This window comes from Crinia signifera, unplaced genomic scaffold, assembly GCF_055691185.1.
Source record: "Crinia signifera unplaced genomic scaffold, ASM5569118v1 HAP2_SCAFFOLD_106, whole genome shotgun sequence".
Classification (NCBI taxonomy): domain Eukaryota; kingdom Metazoa; phylum Chordata; class Amphibia; order Anura; family Myobatrachidae; genus Crinia; species Crinia signifera.
The window spans coordinates 350,174-370,798 of record NW_028142000.1 but is presented as its reverse complement, the minus strand read 5'-3'; the positions used below and the strand labels follow the sequence as shown (position 1 = coordinate 370,798).

Sequence of the window (20,625 nt, the reverse complement as noted above, 5' to 3'; positions counted from 1 at the left end):
CCCATGAGGGGGGGTTAGCAATTAAAATTGGGGTTTTGGGGGCTTTTTACATTGATTCCAATGTAAAAATCTTGTCGATCGCGTCGGTTGCATCATCTCATGTATCTTATGCCGCACAAACACATAAGATGCATGAGATGCTTGAGATATCAGCCCCACACATACAATCTAGATCGTGGGCGCCGTGCTAGGAAAGCAGTACCAAAATATTTTTTGATAAATGGGCCCCTAGAAGTAATACAACTGGCAGCTGTATTCATCATTGACAAATGTAGTAAAATAACATTGACTTCCTTGTGAAATGTCCCCACAGAAAGAGCTTCAGAATCTGGAAGATGCCTGTGATGACATCATGATGTTAGAAGATGCCCAGCTTATTCCTTATCAAATTGGCGACGTCTTTATAAGTCATTCCCATGAGGAAACTCAGGAGATGCTGGAAGCTGCAAAGGTTGGTATCTTGTGGAGGAAGAAGTGAACTGTTCATAGTATGCAGAAGCATTTATTCAGTGTCATTATTAATCATCAAAACACATCTAGAGGTCCTTAAGCTTTATGCAGTTCCTGTGTGTATGCATTTCCTTGTGTTGTATGATATCGCCCAGGCATTATGGAGTTTATCTTTCCTGGTTCATTTGTCTTCAAAGAATACTGCATTGTCCTGCTTACCTGCTGCCTGTCACATATACACTAAAGGGTCATGTTATAAATGGTAGACAATGTCTAGGTCGACACATTGACAAAAGGTCGACATGATTTTTTCACTATTTTTGGTGTCTGTCGACATGGACACCGTATAAGTGTGTGACTTCTGCACTTTTCATGCTTCAGGCACACTATTATATTCCCACTCTATATGAAAACTATTCAAGTTCCCAACCCTGCTCTTCACTGGGGTCAGACTGAGACCCGGAGTTTTTCCAGCTTTATAAAACCGGGCATTTTCCCAGGTCGTCAGTAAAAAAAGGGTATTATTCTTTGTATTGGAAGTGTGCTTTACTGCTGACTCGTTCTCAGAGTATGCGTATCTGAATACACCTGTTTTAGTTCTAGTGATAGACCTACATATACCAGCACTGACTGATACATTTAACATGAAGGCTTATCTGAAGAAGGTGTTACCAAGGATAGAGGAAAATAAAAACTGCTCAGACATGATGGTCAATGCCAAAATTCCATTGGCTTCATTTTCCAAAGACTTTTACAATATCAACCGGTGTCTCTAAGAAAGCCATGGTCATAGAAAATACTTACTGGATTTAGGCTGTGGGATGAGGTTAGTTGCCCATGGTAATTTACAATTGCCAGTGATGCTAGCAGTCATCCAGGATTTTTTTTTTCCTGCCCTGGGCAAAAATTTGGGTTTATTGAATTAATTGAATCAGACAAAAATCATGAGAAAAAAAAAAAAACACATGCATCTCTTATTTCTCTTGAAATATTATCGGGGCTATTGGCTATGCCCCTCCTCTCACTTCCTTTCTGTTCTTATTCGCACCCTGACTATTTTTTTCTCACTTCCTAATTTTTTTTTTCAACTTCCCAACCATTCCCATACTTTCCTTATACCATCTTATAAGTTGCATCAATATACGGTAGAAGCAACACAAATGTTTATACTATTTGGAAATGTACTTTATTTTAGGGATAGCCATCGTTGCCATTGCCATCGATGGCAATTCTGCAACTGACCATCGATTAGTGCTAATCTATGCTATGGATGACCATCGATATTTTTACATATCGATGGTCATCCATTGTGTTCGATTGATTGGTCTGTGAGGCAATCAAAACATGGGGGCTGGGCTTCGTGGGTGTCAGGGGCGGAGCTATGCTCCGTGTCCCGGCACTTTGAAAAAAAAAACGGCAAAACATCGTTTTGCTGTACCATCGATGGATGGAAATCATCTGCTTCTCCCCCACCGATGGCTAAAGTATTCGACATCGGCCATGAACCATCGATGATTTTGAATCATCGATGGCCATCCCTGCTTTATTTTCTATGCTTGTGACAGCATTGCATGCCGGCCTTGTTCTCTATTGCATTGTACACAGACTCACACTCTGTTCACCTGGAATTACCAGTTAATAACCATTCTACTAAAAGCTGAACTCCTCCTTTGCAGAATGCTTTTATGTCAGATGTGTTTTCTTTTGTTGCTCAGCAGATAAGATACTTTCCATACATTAGATAACTGTACCTACACTGCAGATCTGTTGCATCTAAGGACAGTGATAAACTGCAAATAAGCTGAACAATATATTACTATGAAGGGGAAGGCTCCATATACACTTTTATGGACACTTCACCATGATGTACTGCCAGAACCTTACATGATGCAGGGTAGAAAAACATTGCACCAAATGTAATAGGGTGGGAGAATCAGAAAAGTGAGAGATTTTGGGAGCGCTTTCCCTCTTGTTTTTAAAGCGGCAATCAATTACATGGCAAAATCCATGTGGTTTATCAGTGTAAATGATTGCTGCTTTAAAAGAAATGGGAAAACCTCTCTCAAACTCTCCCTTTCTGATTCTCACACCCTATTACATTTGGACCATTGTTTCCTATGTATGCTTCGCATAGTTTGGAGCATAAATAAGCACAATTCTGTTGATTTCTCAATTTTATTAACTCATAGGTGTGTACACACTGTACAAGCGATATATCTGTGAACGGTGGCGTCCACAGATATATCGTGTCAGATGTGCAACACAGCCGATGCCCGATTATATCTGAAGATCTAGGGGCATCCTGCTGTTTTTATGGGCGATCCACCGACTGCCCTTACAGCTGCCCGGGAGCTGCTGGTGATTGTCAGCTCAGTGGGCAAGCGCATGCAAATGTATGGAGAACACACTGCCCAATTGTTCTGCAGATTTATCTACCAGTGGTTACCCAGCTCTACACTACTGAATGGTTTATGTGACTATCTTGCTTTTTGGATGTTAACCCCTAATTGTGCTGACTAATGTCCAATCTACAAAGTTGATTGCTTCAATTTCAAATTAATTTTCATGTAACCATTGCAAAGTCTTGTGCTGTCCTGTGACACCAATAATAAAGTGTAAGTTCAGTTGGTCGGATGTCTTCTGTGATTCATGGCATGGGAGCTGGGCACTGTTATACACCTAGAATGAGTAAATGTGTTTTCTTACAGTTTTTATATCACTCTGTGGGGTTTATCTAGTAAGATGGATTTCTATCGAAGATGGATTGTTGCTATGGGCAGCCAATCAGAATTTATTTATTTAGCACCTTTTAGATCTGGAAGATTATGGTATCTGATTGGCTGTCCATAGCAACATCCCATCTTAGTAAATTAAGCGGTGTGTGTTAACATATTGTTCTTTCTTTCTATACCAGAAAGAATTGGAGGAAGAAATAAAATCTTTGCAGTCGAAAGTAGAATCTATACTTCGGGTTCTTGCAGATCTCAAAGTGCATCTTTACGCCAAGTTTGGAAACAATATCAACCTGGAGGCAGATGAGAGCTAAATAAAGTTTTTTTTTTTCTTTTATTTATTCCTCTTTTATTGATCATACACAAATAAAAAAAGAATAGCTTATCTTCTTGTGTCTGTGGGATTGTATGATTAGTGCTTCTGCCTAAAAGCTTGTTACAGGTTGAGAATCCCTTATCCAATTTATTCCGAAAACTATGCATTCCAGAATTTTTTTTTTTTTGCTGAAAACTTACTGGGGATATGTGTAACAGCACTACTGGGGACATGTGTAACAGCACTACTGGGGACATGTGTAACAGCACTACTGGGGACATGATATGAAACTGGCACTAAATATCTGCAAGGAAATGACTGGTTGGTATTCAGTGTCTGAGATTGTACACAAACTTTGTTTCATGATTTGAAACCTTGTTTTATACACACAAATATATTTTATTTGTGCATTTCATGTGTTTGATATGTTTTACAACATAATGCAAGATCATTGAAATATAAAAATATTCTGAAATATAGAAATAATCCTTTATCCAAAATTCTTCTGGTCCCGAGAATTTTGGATAAGGGTTACTCAACCTGTATCTCCAATGTGCTGACATCAAAAGATGAGTTAGTTCTCAGAGACAATCATTCTGAGGATCTGGCCAATCAATCCTTGAAACACCTGTCATAGCAATGATAACAAAGAATGTATCGGCAGGAAGAAACCTACAGATCCTTCTATCCTCTTTTGTGTGTTTTTTATTGTTTTAGATGAAAGCCCTGACAAATAGCCGTATAAAATCTTATTTTAAATTTCATTTAAAAACCCTCACTACACCCTGCTGGGATACTATTAACCCTTTGAGTGCAAACATAGATTATATTTCCTGTATAAGGTAAACCTTACAGGTCATTAGGTACACCCAGCTTTTGCCCCATTTCTTATGGGGGGGGGTCTGTGGGGGGGGGGGTCTGTGGGTGGGAGGGGTTAATTAGCTAGTATAGATAGTGGGGTAGGGGTAAGATGGGATCCAGGTATGTCTGAGTTGGGGATAGGTTACACAGGGTGGGGGTTATGGGAATTAGGAGCTTTGCTTTGGACAGTGTTTTTTTTTGATGGTTAGGAATGTTTTTATAATATCCTGTTATCCTTTGATCTAAGGTACCCAAATGGTGCCTTCGATTACCAGCACTCCTAATTCCCTAATATAATGGACAAGTTACCCCTATATCTGCCATATGTACTTATTTACCAACCATGTATATTGTTAGCGACTACCTGGCTGTTGCATACTGTGTAGCTTTTTTTTTTTTTTTTTTTTTACAATACATCCTTTTATATGTTTGACTTTCCCATCATTGCTTTGCACCAGTACCATACAATATGGTTCTTCATTACAGTAGAACCTTAAGGTGCCCATACGCTACTGCAATGTATCACATCGATGTACAACAATTATGGAACAGTAATTAGCCTAGTCTTTCTATATTGGTGACAGGCGCTTCAAAGAGTGATCGGCCCTTATTCTGCAAAGGCAAATTCCTTCTCAAATGGACAAAACCATGTGCACTGCAGGTGGGGCAGATGTAACATGTGCAGAGAGAGTTACATTTGGGTGAGTTATTTTGTTTCTGTGCAGGGAAAATACTGACTGCTTTATTTTTACACTGCAATATAGATCTCACTTTGAAATAAAACCCCACCCAAATCTAATTCTCTCTGCACAAGTGACATCTGCCCCCCCCCCCCCCCCCCTCTGCAGGGCACACGGTTTTGTCCATTTGAGAAGAAATTTGCCTTTGCGAGTGAACTAGAATAAGGGCCATCATCAACACTTCACTGCAACGCCTTAATTAAGAACCTGCAGCTGGAAAAGTTCTGTATAGAGGTGCCATTCTCCTGTGTCTTCTTCCTCATTCCTCTGGTACTACAATGACCTTTAACCTGGGTACACAATGACAGACACCTCGCCCATTCAAGTGCACGTCTGTTATACTGTATATTGCAAGCCCATTGGCAATGTGTACCCCCAGGCTGGATGTAGCTCTACAGCTACCTATTGTAGGCAGAACTAAAGTTTTCATTGAGGTCTATTTTTACTGTAACCCTCACAACATTTGCAAAAAAGGTCATGTACATTGTGTCCATCTCACTGTTTTTGATTATTTAGCTATTGGAGAATGAATGGAACATCGTTCCCCTTGCATGAGTGCCATCTAGAGCAAAATAAATGACCTTGTTGATATGCCCGTTATTTTATAATGTCTATTAACTGTATGACCGTACTGGGAGCCCTTGCATTAGATTGTTCATACATGATGATCCGAGGACTCCATATTCTGTCCTGTAGCGTATACAGTATATGAGAAGCATTAGGAATAGTTTACCCATTTTTATTTTTATTGTTTAGTGACATCTAGGGTTATTCATTGTAAGCTATTACCAGTGCACTCGGTATTTACTAACCCAAGTATGAATGGTTGACATATCATCTTAATGAACAACAGGGTCTTGAGGTCCGTACGTACCACACAGTGCGACTTTGGCTATGAACAATTTGACTGTGTACAATTTCCATGGAACTCCCCAGAGGCCATAACCACTGATACGGACTACACCACTGATAATGACATTACACGCTCTGCAATTTTGACTAGGTACGAATTTGTTTATGTACAATTTTGACTAGATTGTACTATAGATTGTACACTTTCTAGTCAAAATTGTCTGTTTTTTTTTTTTCTTGAGATACCGACCGCACTGTATACACACAGTGCGATATGGACTATATAGTCTGTATCAGTAGTTCATATGATGTGATCAGGAAGTAGGGTACTTGTGTATTATCTGGGCGCCCAATTTTGTCATTGCACACCTAAAAATCGGTCGCATCACATCGCATGCGATGCAACGCGATTGGACCCGATTTTTCATTGTACAGGCACCCAGATGCCTGATTCCTATGGCAAATGCCCACCCAGACCCTGAAGCGTGGCGAGCGAAGCGGTACGCGTCCTCCGACCTTTTCATACCTCCACTATCCACGTCGGCGTGGAGTTGATTTTATATAGTGTGGCGATCCCGAAGCGTGGCGAGCGCACGTGGATTACTTCACATATATTTGCGGGGCTCGCCACGCTTCGGGCTCGGTGGCTCGCTGCGCTTGCCACACTATATAAAATCAACTCCACGCTGACGTGGATAGTGGGGGTATGAAAAGGTCGGAGGACGCATAACGCCGCCCCTCACGGGATCACTGCACTCGCCACGCTTAGGGTTGGCGTTAACAATGGGGGGGGGGCATTTAACATAGTAATTACCCATCAGGGTGGGTGTACAATCAAAAATCGGGTCTGGGGAGGGCATTTAACATGGGAATAAGCCCGAATCGGGTATGATCACGTCGCACGCGACGCAATATAAAAATTGTACAGTCGGGTTTTAAAACCCCTGAAATCGGGTCCCATTGCATGCCTTAGTTAGTGGCATGCGATTCAAAAATCGTGCGCCCAGATAATACACAAGTAATGGAAGTAGTCTGACAATTAAAGACTGTCCTAAAATAGGTGGTTGATTACGTCTAGTGCTAATGGCACATGTGAATAGTATAGAATTGGCATATCCAAACTACGGCCATCCAGCTGTTGTGAAACTACACATCCCAGCATGCTTTGCAATAGTTTTAGCATTCTCTAATAGCAAAACTGTGGCAAGGAATGCTGGGACTTGTAGTTTCACAACAGCTGAAAGGGCCACAGTTTGGACATGCCTGGTATAGAAACATCAATTGTTAAATGGATATATGGGTGTTTTACTTGAGGCACTTCGCTAATTGAGATCTGTAAATATAAACTCTAATCACGTCTCCATTGAAATGAAAAATCAGCCATTGTACCAGGCAATTGGTTTAGCTATATAAATGTAATCCCTCACAAATTCCCACACACATGGGTGAGGGACCCAGAGATGACATTGTCACACCATAATGAGGTTATATTCAAAAAACTAGCAGCAATACAAAAAATATATACATTGTTAAATGTGACATACAGTATCATACATACATACATATATATACTCTTAGTATATCACTAGCATGCCGCACTGGGCTTCCCAGCTTATGATGGTTTTCTGGGGTGCCGCACCCTGCACCTAGATATAGTGCTAGGGACCCCCAATATACAGAGAAGCCTTGACGCGGCTTGGGGGCATAGCATACACCTGCGCAGGTATATGTAACCAATATCTCTGAATTCTATTATCATGTAGTGTTCTAGATTGGTTACTAGCATAGCTCAGTGTGCTGAGGAAAAAATGTCTTGTTTTACTTATCTTTAATGAACCCTTACATCATGAGATAAATACAGTGCTACTGCTTTAATAAGGATTTATTATAATTAATAAAGATAATGCTTTTATCATTGCAACAAGTGTGGTATATTATTTTAAGATCTATAATAAAGGCTAACTATGCCTCACCTCTATGAGGATAAGTATTGTCAATGACCATTAGAGGCAGCTAGATGGACCAAATTACTCCTTTGTGTGCTAAAATAGGTAAACAGAAACTGAAAGCAATTTCTGCAGGGACGCTGATCTGTTTCAAACTGGATATGGAGAGAGGGAGCTGTGAGGACAGATTGGAGGTAGGAGCAGATAGGGACTAGGGGTGGGGTGGAGCTTTTGTGGGCTAAAAACTGTCACAGCTCAAAGTGAAAGTACATTGCAGAAGCTGTCACTGTGATGGGCTTTTATCTAGTGCAGAATAAGTGTGGTGCAGGCAACTAGCCCTCCCTTTCCCTTCTAACATAGGGACTGCATTCAGGTATACAGTTTAAAGGGAATTCCTCACCCCTATTAATATTACACCTTATGGAATTATAAACCATCTAGGGCAGTTGTTCCCAACCTCTGACCTCAAGTACCCCCAACAGTGCACGTTTTCCAGGTCTCCACACAGAATCACAAGTGAAATCATTAGCTCCACCTGTGGATCATCTAAAATATGTCTGATTAATGAGTGCGCCTTCCGAGAGACCTGGAAAACGTGCACTGTGTGGGGTCCTAAGGACCGACTTTAAGAACCTATGGTCTAGATCAGGGGTGGCCAAACCTGTCCTCGAGATCTACCAACGGTGCATGTTTTCCAGGCAACCTGTGGATCTATAGTACGAATGAATGCAGCAGGTTTTATAACATGGGTCTTCAAACTGCTGACCATAGCCATGTCAGCATTTTGTGTGCACCAAAGTTGTCACCATATGTATGGCAACCTATTGACTGTTAATCTAGGTTAACAGTCAATAGGTTGCCATACATATGGTGACAACTTTGGTGCACACAAAATGCTGACATGGCTATGGTTGACACATGTGTATTATCACGGCGCCCATCACATCGCATAACACTAATTAAGGTATGCGATGGCATGCGATGGGACCCGATTTCAGACTTTCCCCGGGCTGAGTATACAATTTTAATATTGCGTCGCATCACATGCCATTATAATGGCATGTGATGCGACGCAACGCGATCATGCCAGATTTGGGCTTATTCCCATGTTAAATGCCCCCCCCCAGACCCGATTTCGAATTGTATCCCCACCCTGATGGGTAATGAGTATTTTAAATGTTCCCCATTGTTAACGCCACCCCACTATCAACGCCAACCCGAAGCGTGGTGAGCGCAGCGAGCCCGCATGGGGCAGCGGTGCGCGTCCTCCGACCTTTTCATACCCCCACTATCCACGTCTGCGTGGAGTTGATTTTATATAGTGTGGCGAGTGCAGCGAGGGGATGCGCAATATATGTGAAGTCATCCGCGGCCCCTCGACTCCACAACGACGTGAATAGTGGGGGTATGAAAAGGTCGGAAGGACGCGTACCGCCGACCCTCGCGGGCTCGCTGCACTCGCCACGCTTCGGGTTCGCGTTGATAGTTAGGTGGCGTTAACAATGGGGGGGCATTTAACATAGTCATTACCCATCAGGGTGGTTGTACAATCAAAAATCGGGTCTGGTGAGGCATTTAAAATAGGAATCATGCATCTGGGTGCCTGTACAATTAAAGATCGGGTCCAATCGCATCGCATACGATGCAACGCGATTTTTGTTTGTACAATGCCCTACGATGGAAATCGTGGGCGCCGTGATAATACACAAGTACCCTTTTTTTTTACTTTTTCATATTTTACCATCCACATGACTGGGACAAACACAGGTTCATTTACTAAGATGGTATGTTGCTATGGACAACGAATCACATACTGTTCTCTTCTAGAACAGGGAATCAGGGGACTTTTTTACCTTTTACCCCAAAATATATTTAGATACCCAGATTTTACCCCTTAATTTAAAAGGAAGGAAATCATATAATTGTAATACACACTGTACCCCCAGAAATTGATGATATATCCTGCTAGTACAGTACACAGCCTGGCAGCCATTGATGACCATGATGATGATGATGATTACCATGTATGGCTGTTTGTGGTACATGATAATCACCATCATCATCAATGGCTGCCAGGCTGTGTGTGGTATAGCCATTGATAATATGACCTCCAGGCAACTATTAGTGTCAGTATTTCAGGATGATATACTGTAGTGACGGTCTGTTCAAATGTTCTCGACTAGAGATGGATATACCTTGACAGGAGCCTATAATCAGGCAAAGAAAATCGGCGCGGCAGTACATACTAAGCGCTGTCGAGATTGTGTAGCAAATAGTTCACTCTACTGAAGAAGCAAGCGGACTTGGAAGTGGGGCCATTGGTGAATTCAGGGGGGCACCATGGCACATTTCCTTTTGTAGCTGAGGACCCGTATCTCTAGCCCCCCAGGATCCGGAGATATTGCCTGGCAAAGCTGTAACATTTTTCCCATAGGATAATATGGGACCCCCACACCAGAAAATGCAGGGACTAGGCTGGTGTAAAAGGGGCCAACCCGGGAATGCATTTTCTGGTGTGAAAGTAGTATTATTTCATATAGCCGGGACCTGCAGTGCTCTGAATACAGGTAGACTCGGGATGGGGGATCTGTTGCACAAGACTGGGAGGTTTGAGTTGGTTGTAGGATAAATTGGCCCCCTGTTATATTGATTATTAGATATATTAATTCATTTATAAGTATTAGGGGTGTGCTACCACAGACAAACCTTCTTCTTCCAAATTATCCAGTGCTCTGAATACAGCCAGGCTCGGCCACTGTCAGTGGCTGTCACTTCTGCCTGGCGGTGGCTGTCCCCCATTTACCCAGAGCATGTATTCCCCCTTGGCAATGAGCATGGAACCTCTGGCAATGAGCATGGAACCCTTGGCAATGAGCATGTATATAAGCAGCACTTGCTGTATGCATAATTTTTAATAGGCCTTATGGTGTTTGGCATAATACGTAATGGACATAATGCGTGTATCTTAGCGTGTAATGGACATTATGGTGTAACTGTTTAATGCGCACCTTTGGGGCACAATGTCCCTTTTTATGAAGCGTATTGTAAATTTAGGCTTAATCTGTGTGCCATTATGTGAATTCTGGCTCAATCCGTGTGGCATTATGTGAATTCTGGCTCAATCCGTGTGGCATTACGTGAATTTTGGCACAATCTGTGTGGCATTACGTGAATTTTGGTTCCATCCATGAGTCATTATGTGAATTTTGACACAAACCATGTGGCGTTATGTCAATTTTGGCTCAATCCATTTGGCATTATGTGAATTTTGGCTCAATTCATGTGTTATTATGTGAATTTTGGCTCATTCCATTTGGCATCATGTGTAAGGGGCAAGTATAATGGGGTCTCGTATTCTGTTGCATAATGTGTAGAAGTTGTATATGGTGTGGTACACTACACTCAAGGACAAGCCCCCTGTTGGGTGGCCACACCCCCTTTTCTGGAGCGCGCCTTCGGTGCGCGCACAACTACATCCTTCACTTTTGTCGCCATGGTGGGCCTGCATACTTTAAATGCCAGGGCCTATTTTTAATCCTATTCTCACCCGCTCTCTTAGCATGTACACTGGCGCCACTAACACCGCCCCTCCCCCACCTAAACCCTCTTTTATCATGGTGCCCCCCCTGTCATTTTATCCTGGATCCGCCCCTGAGTGGGGCCCTGTTCTACACAAGGGCCTACCACTCTCCACCTCTGCAAGTCTGGACTCCAAGGACTAAACACAGACACACACAGCAGTGGAATTATTTCCTGATTATGTACCTGTTTAAATTGGAAAATTGGTTCTGAAATACCATCTGATGTAATGCTGTGTACACACGGGGGAGATATATTGCTCAGCCATATATGGCTGAGCAATATATGGCTGAGCAATATATTGCTCAGTTTCTCCTGTTTATCAGCGACCAGAGATGGTCGCTGATGAAAAAGAAACTGCCGGGTAAGCCCGGCAGTGGTAATCAGCTGGTCGCAGGTGCATGTTCCTGCGACCAGCGATCACCACAGGGGCAAAAACGGGAGCGCGCACCCGGCGATATATCGCCGGTGCACACTCCCATTGCAGGCAATATGGTCGCTCAGCGACCATATTTCCCGCAATTTTGGACAAAATCGCCCCCGTGTGTACGCACCTTAAGAGTGACAGTTCGAACTCAGAACATAGGGGACCTATTCAAGGCCACTCTTATGATAAAGGCTCTATAATAGAGAATTTTTCTCCTTTTGACCAAATACAAGGTCAAAACCAAATATAAATCTACCGTTAGAGGAATTCATCCCACCTCATTGGATAATTAAAGAACATATGAAAATTCCCAGCCTAAAAGAGGCACAAATACATTTAAGATAATAAAAAAAACTCTGATAAAGTTCCTAACCGGAACGAAACACATTGGGTGCTGATCAAAATAAACGGAGAATCATTCCAGAAAATCAGAAGCTACAAGCATTTCTTTCTTTTATTCTGTTTTATTATATATTAGAATGGACATTACATATTGTACATAGAACGCTAGAGACACTATTGTGGGTAGTGGATATATATATATATATATATATATATATTTAAACTAAATATATATTTTAAAGCCATAATCAATATTTGACTGAAGTATTAGTATAAAAAAGTAATAGTAAAAATATTAGAGAATTCTAAAAACAAGTAATTACGCTTAGACTGTCAGGCTAAATCTAGTATGGAAATACATTACATGCAGAGGTGTAACTAGAACTTTGTGGGCCCCATAGCAAAATTTATAATGGGGCCCCCCTAACTCAGGTCTCTACCATTGCGCGTCGCACCGTGAGTGAGACACACCGCATTATGAGACACACCGCAAAGCTCATTACACATTATGCGACACACCACAAAGCCCATTACACATTATGCGACACACCGCAAAGCCCGTTACACATTATATGACACACCGCAAAGCCCGTTACACATTATGGGACACACCGCAAATTCCATTACACATTATGCGACACACCGCAAAGCCCATCACACATTAAGCGACACACCGCAAATTCCATTACACATTATGCGACACACCGCAAAGCCCATTACACATTATGCAACAGTTACAAACTTACCAATGTTCTTTCTTCTTCTGTCCCACGCTGTTCCTCAGGCACCGCGGCTCGTCTGCATCACAGGTGTGGGAGTACGAGAGGCCTTTGTACCATCATATTACTGCTGGGCAGTACATGTGGCAGCATGGGGGTCCATTTAATAATGTGACAATAGCTCAGGGCTGGGCAACACCGGCCCTCCAGATGTTGATGAACTATGCATCCCAGCATGCCTTGCATCAGTTTCAGCATGGCCACATACCAAAACTAATGCAAAGCATCCTGGGATGTGTAGTTCATTAACATCTGGAGGGCCGATGTTGCCCAGCCCTGCAATAGCTGGAGTGGGGGAGCAGGTGTACGTGCTGCTGCAGGACCACCATCAGGTGGATAAATGGGACTGGTGCATCAGACCCAAAGACAAGGGGCATGGCAGGAGATTGTGGACCCAGATACAAAGCTCCTGAACTGCAGGAGACTGGAGACTGCTCTGACTGTCTCTGCTCTGAGTCAAGCAGATCGGGGACTGGCAGCCAAACACTTATCCCTTTCACACCACGTTGGTGAACCTGGTTTGTTCCCACATTGTCACCCTCAATACAGTATGCTCATACCTTCCAACTTTGAGAGCTCAGCAGGCGGGACGCTGCTGCTGCGCACCGTAGGCGCGGTGAAATTTTCGGGGGCGTGGCCTATACTCGCAGCTCTCCCGCGAGGCCACGCCCCCATTTTGCCGCTATGGGGGCATGACCCAGAGGCTCTGTGAGCCTCTAGCCATGCCCCCAGCCCCCTGGCTGCGGGAATAGACGCTGTGCGCATGCGCACAGCGTTTATTCCCCGCTGCTTAGCAGCTGACAGGGGGGGACTCCCAACAGCCCCCCCACACTGCGGGACACTGCCGCCCGCGGGTGGGACAGCGGGACAGGCCCTGATAATCGGGACTGTCCCGATAAAATCGGGACTGTTGGGAGGTATGTATGCTTGGAGATTACATTATCTACAAGAATCCTTAGTCTGCCAATAAGGAGCCTTTTAGGTATGACCCAGGTCCACCTTTCACACAACAGCTAATCTGATTGTACGACGTGATACGGTCATATTGTCTACAGCATTTAGGTCTACACCACTAGGTCGACCTGCATTAAGGTCGACCTGCATTTAGGTAGACATGCATTTAGGTCGACATGCATTTAGGTCGACATGACTGAAGGTCGGCATGACTTAGGTCGCCAGGGTCATTAGGTCGCCAGGGTCATTAGGTCAACTTTTATAAGGTCATTAGGTCGCCATGGGGAAGGTCGACAAGGAAAAGGTTGACATGGGATCATTTGACTTTTTTTTGAGCCGACATGTGCCGTCAGGCGGTATTTCATGCCCTACCATCCACTAGGGCGTGGTGGGAGAATAAAATAGTGTGCCGGAAAAATAACAAATTTCGACTTTTCCACTGTCGACCTAATGACCCTGTCGACCTTATACCTGTCGACCTAATGACCCTGTCGACCTAACACATGTTGACCAAATGATCCTGTCGACCTAACCCATGTCGACCTAAATGCAAGTCGACCTAATGGTGTGGACCTAATGCTTGTAGACCTAAATGCAGTCTGACGAATGATCCCATTCCTTGTACGACTGGGTAAACTCTTTCATGCTGAGCCAGGACCAGGGATGCACCAGCTTGTCCTACCCTGTTTCCCCGATAATAGGACCTACCCTGATAATAAGACCTACCCTTATTTCTGCACAACGGTCTAAAATAAGCCCTACCCCAAAAATAAGCCCTAGCTAAATCCCCATTTTGCCCAGTCCCTGTGCTAAACGTCCAGCTACCCCCCCCTCGATGAAATGGATGCTGTTGCTACGGTAGCAGCCCTGGTACAGCTGAAGCCCCTGCAGGCATCAGCGGTCCCAGGGATGCATTGCGCATGTGGCTTCACGCACAAGGAAACGCAGAAGGAAAGGAATGCGTCAGTTGTGCTTAAAGTATTAGGTGATTGAGGGGCATGATGTGGATAAAAGTAGGAATGAGGGCTAAAATAAGCCCTACCCCGAAAATAAGCCCTAAGGTGTTTTTTGGACTGATAAAAAAAATAAGACAGTGTCTTATTATCGGGGAAACACGGTAGCAATTACATGGGTCAGACAGTCAGTGTGAAAGGGGTATTATTGAGACAGCGCTGTGGCATTCGGTTTCCCCGTCAGCCGGCAGGAGGCTGGGGGAGGTGGCGGCCGTGGTGAGTGGCTGTGTCGGACACTGCCATCACAATTCACTGTCAGGATTCCTACCTTGGCTGCCCCTCACTGTCAGTCCCCCACTGCCGTGCCAGAGGCAGCTAGGCAGACTCGGAGACAAGACAATCCCTCGCAGACAGTCTCTCTTCCGGACTCGCATCCCCCTCCCATCCCCCCGCCCGGCTCCTCCCAGTCCTTACTCTCCCCTCCGGCGAGCTGCCCCATACAGGCGGCCGCGGCTCTCTTAAAAAAAAAAACTTAAGCATGGTGCAGGGGAGTGCTTGCTGTCCATCGGGCCCACTCAGCCACAGAAGTTTATTGGGCGTGCCAGAAAAAGCAGGTGTTTCGAGGCGTTTGAATGGAGGGTGTGTGACGTTAGCTCTGGTTTTGATCAGGCTGATTTCCTTGCTGCCGCTGAGTCCAGGGCTACGCACAGGCTGCCCATAGTGATGAAATCATTTGATGGTGAGTGAGCTGCCCATTAGCAGGTTTGGGAAGGTAGGGATTGTACTCGGCGGCGGCTAACTATTAGCACCGTGCTACTAATTCACTGTCATGTGAGCAGATCTGAATCAGGCCCATGGCAGAGGAGGGAAAAGTTACCGGTGGAGGGATCTGTGCGCTTCTATCTATGTTGGTCACATTGAAGGGAAAGTAACATTGGCCTTATTGCTGCCTAAGAATAGTTCTGTTGCCCTTGGCAATGGTCAGGGGCGTAACTAGATATTCGTAGGCCCCATAGCAAACGTTTGTAAGGGCCCCCTATTTAGTAACTGATGGTAATAAATGTATGTAAAACATATTACTGTTGTGGGCGAGCCTGGTAATGCATATTAAAGATGGGCCCCCTTTAGCTCTGGGCCCCATAGCAGCTGCACCCCTTGCACCTATGTTAGTTATGCCCTTGGCGATGATGCAGCTGTACCCAAACTTTAAGCGCAATGCCGTGTATTTAGGGCCCTGTTATGTGAGATATACAGGGATGTGAACACGCGTGTGTGTGTCATTTCCTCACTTCTGTCATTCACCCATTTCTATACTGTATAACAATCTTTATTTTGTCCCTGATTTATTACCTGAATCCACTGCACCATTATAAAGCACATAGGGAAACAGTTACTAAGATGGGAGTTCGATTCCACATGGGATGTTCTAGAACAGGGGTGGGCAATGATTTTGGCTGGGGGGGCGCTTAATAAAACCAGTAAATATTCGAGGGCCGCATACATGGAAGCCGGGTGCCTTCCAGGTATTCCAGTTAAGGGACCCACATACAATTTTGCAGATGAGGCGGCACTCACAACAGCAAGAAAGTAGTCGACAGCCTTTATGTCGTCATCAAGGTTTCAAGATTTTATTACTTATCTCTTCTTCAGGATACAAATTACAAAGTGAATATAAGCATCTTAAACACCCCACACCATGTGCAAACAGCCACTGCCGTTGGAGCACGTCAGGGGACGACCACAATGACGTCACTTCTGAGCGCTACGCCAGCACGGCTGCATCTAATTACAACTAGATACAACAAAAACAAATACAAACATTTACAAAAGTTTTAAAATACGTAGAGAATTACAACATCAGTACCGGGCATATGCTAATCCATAATGCAACAATTATACATTTAATCATTAAATACGCCCATTTAAGATAGATAATCCAGACAGCTATTATAGGGTATATATTATAATGTGCTCGATTTACTATACGCAATACAAACATTGCGCAAACTGACAAGGTACATCCTGGCTGTACTGTTAGATACTTCATATAAAACAGTGGAGTCCAGCATACTCATTAACCCCTTCCTGACACAGCATGTTTTTGCCTTCCTGACAGAGCCCTTTTTTTCAAATCGGACATGTATCACTTAAGTGTGGATAACTTTTTTTTGCTTTTACTTATCCCAGTGATTTTGAGATTGTTTTCTCGTGACACATTGTACTTCAAGTTAGTGGTAAATTTGGGTCGATACAGTCTGTGTTTTTTTGTGAAAAATACCAAAATGTCGTAAAAAAATGGAAAATTTAGCAATTTGCAAAATGTTAAATTTTCTGCTTGTGAGACAAATAATCATACCACTCAAAATAGTTAATAACTAACATAGACCATATGTCTACTTTATGTTTCCATCATTATTTCAACTTCCTTTTAATTTTTTTGGACACTAGGAGGCTTACAATATGAATAGCAAATTCTCAAATTTTCAAGAAAATTTCAAACACTGATTTTTTTAGGGACCAGTTCAGTTCTGATGTGACTTTGAGGGACTTGTATGTGAGAAACCCCCATAAATGATGCCATTTCAAAAACTGCACCCCTCACAGTATTCAAAACAGCATTTTGGAAGTTTGTGAACCCTTTAGGTGTTTCACAGGAATTAAAACAAAGTGTAGGTGAAATTTCAAAACTTCATTTTTTTTGCAGATTTGCAATTTTAATACATTTTTCTAAGGAACACAGTAGATTTTACTAGAGAAATGTGACTAAAAATTGATTCCCCCAATTCTTTTGTTTTCATAAATATCCTATATGTGGCCCTAGTGTGCACGTTGACCAAACCACAGGCTTCATAATAGAAGGAGCACCTACTTGATTTTGGAGCCTCCTTTTTATGAGATTATTTTTTAGGCACCATGTAGGTTTCTAGGCACCATAAGATGCTAAAAGTTAGGAACCTCCCCCACAAGTGACCCCATTTTGCAAACTACACCCTTCAGGGAATTCATCTAGGGGTATAGTGTACATTTCAAACCCCCAGGGGTTTCACCAATTTTGATACAACTGGGCTGTGAAAATGAAAAAATTTAATTTTTCATTTTCACAGCTCAGTTGTATCAAAATTGGTGAAACCCCTGGGGGTTTGAAATGTACACTATACCCCTAGATGAATTCCCTAAAGGGTGTAGTTTGCAAAATGGGGTCACTTGTGGGGGGGTTCCACTGTATGGGTGCTTCAGGGGTCATTCAACCAGAATCTGTGCTGCAAAATCCAAATATCACTCCTTCCCTTCTGAGTCTTGCCATGCACCCAACTGGTATTTTTTGGTCACATGTGAGGCATTGCCATACTCGGGAGAAATTGGGGCACAGATTTTGGGGTGCTTTGTCTCCTTCATTCCTTGTGAAAATGAAAAATTTTGAGCCAGATCTGCATTTTTGTGTAAAAAAATGTAATTTTTTACACAAAAATGCAGTTCTGGCTCAAAATTTTTCATTTTCACAAGAAATGAAGGAGACAAAGCACCCCAAAATCTGTGCCCCAATTTCTCCCGAGTACGGCAATGCCTCATATGTGACCAAAAAATACCATTTGGGTGCATGGCAGGACTCAGAAGGGAAGGAGTGATATTTGGTGGTGGAATGAATGGTGGGTGCTATGTCGCATTAGCAAGACCCCCGAAGCACCAATACAGTGGAACCCCCCCACATGTGACCCCATTTTGCTCACCAGCTTTGGGAGGGGGGCTGGCGCTGCGGCTGGTGGGGGGGTGGGAGGGGTGCTGACGCTGCGGCAGCCGGGTGGGTGGGAGGGAGGGGGGGCTGCCGGGTCGGAGGGGGGGGGGCTGGCGATCGGTGGTGATCGGTGCTGTACTTAACAGCACCGATCACCACCGATCACTGTGTTACCGAGCGGCTTAGCCGTCGGTAACACAGAAAACGCTGCAATTGGCTGTTCACATTTGAACAGCCAATCGCAGCGATCGCCGCGAGGGGGGATGTCTGCTGTCAGGGACAGCAGACATCTCCAAACTGTCACCGCGTCTATAGACGCGGTGACAGTTTAAAACCATGACGTATATATACGTCTTCGGTCGGTAAGTACCTCCCGACCATGACGTATATATACGTCATATGTCGGGAATATCTTTCTTTCTATCTGTATATATATATATATATATATATATATATGTGTATATATATATATATATATGTGTATATATATATATATATACACATATATATTTGTATATATGTATATATATATATATATGTGTATATATATATATATACACACATATATATATATGTGTATATATATATATACACACACATATATATATATATATAATTCAGTACATTACATGTTAATTTATTTATTTTATTTGTGCTGCGGCTGGCGGGGGGGTGGGAGGGGGGGTGCGCTGCGTGCGCTGCGGCTGCCGGAAGGAGGGACTGCAGGGACTGCCGGGTGAGCTGCCGGGTGAGCTGCCGGGTGGGTGGGAGGGGGGGCTGGCGATCGGTGCTGTACTTAACAGCACCGATCACCACCGATCACTGTGTTACCGAGCGGCTTAGCCGCCGGTAACACAGGAAACGCTGTGATTGACTGTTCACATTTGAACAGCCAATCACAGCGATCGCCGACTGGGGGGGGGGCAGTTGACGCGGTGACAGTTTAAAGCCATGACGTACATTTACGCCATGTGTCGGGAAGTACTTCCCGACCATGACGTAAATGTACGTCAAATGTCGGGAAGGGGTTAAGACCGCCCGGGGACAACCGGGATCGGGGTGGGATCCTCATCAAGCAATCTGTAAACCAAATGATCAGATAATTGTCTCTCAATTTCACATTTATAGGCAGAAAGATCTTGAATAACAATCGCCCCGCCTTTATCCACGGGGCGAATAATAATGTCATTGTAGGAGGATAAATCTTTTTAGTGCTTTGAACTCAATCCGGCTCAGATTATTACACCCATATTGCACCCATATTGCTGCTTTAAATGCTTAAATTGCACTACATGTAGATCACTCATTGCCAGGGGCGTAGCTAAGGGTTCATGGGCCCTGGTGCGAAAGGTCACATTGGGGCCCCCCTACATACAACAAAATTAAAATCTCGGTCTGTTTATATTTTAATACATCATTGCCAAGGGGGGTTAATGTCCGTTGCCATGGGTTCTTGCTCGTTGCCAAGGGGTTAATATGTGTTGCCAGGGGTTATTGGATGTTGCCAAGTGGTTAAAAAATTTTTTATCAGGGGTTAATGCTCGTTGCCAAGGGGGGTTTATTCCCATTGCCAGGGGTTCTAGCTCGTTGCCAAGGGGTTAATACGTATGTGCCCACCCCAGCCACCCGCCCGTACGCTGCTGTTGCTACCCCTGCCTTACCCTGCGCAGAGAGAGACAGACGCTAGAGTCATTTTTCACTTCCAGCGTCTCTGACAGGGAGCACAGCTCTGCAGCCGCGTTACCAGGAAGTGCAGAGCTGCGCTTCCTGTCAGACGCTAGAGGTGAATTATGACTTCTAGCGTCTGTCTCTGTTTGCAGGGGAAGGCAGGGGCAGCCGTAGCTGACGGGCTGGTGGTCGGAAACATAGGCGCACCGGCAGCTATTGCAGTGCTGCCGGCAGCCTAGTGAGAGCTGAGATGAGGACTCGGAGCGGAGGTATGACCTCTGAGTAACCAGGCC

The 20,625-nt window shown here is 43.9% G+C and overlaps 1 protein-coding gene across 5 annotated transcripts in view; it reads left to right on the top strand.

The window, feature by feature from the left end:
• Positions 1-3,568, top strand: part of LOC146052146 (prefoldin subunit 4-like) — a 51,970-nt gene extending 48,402 nt beyond the window's left edge. For 4 of the 5 annotated variants that reach the window (XM_083167919.1, XM_083167920.1, XM_083167921.1 and 1 more), the window contains 2 exons: positions 314-451; positions 3,365-3,568. In XM_083167919.1, coding sequence (XP_083024045.1) covers positions 353-451; positions 3,365-3,496 — 231 coding nt within the window. In that variant the 5' untranslated portion in view covers positions 314-352 and the 3' untranslated portion in view covers positions 3,497-3,568. The remainder of the gene's footprint in view (positions 1-313; positions 452-3,364) is intronic. The other variant, XR_014467203.1, reaches the window with a different exon arrangement.
• The last annotated feature ends 17,057 nt before the right edge of the window (positions 3,569-20,625 follow it).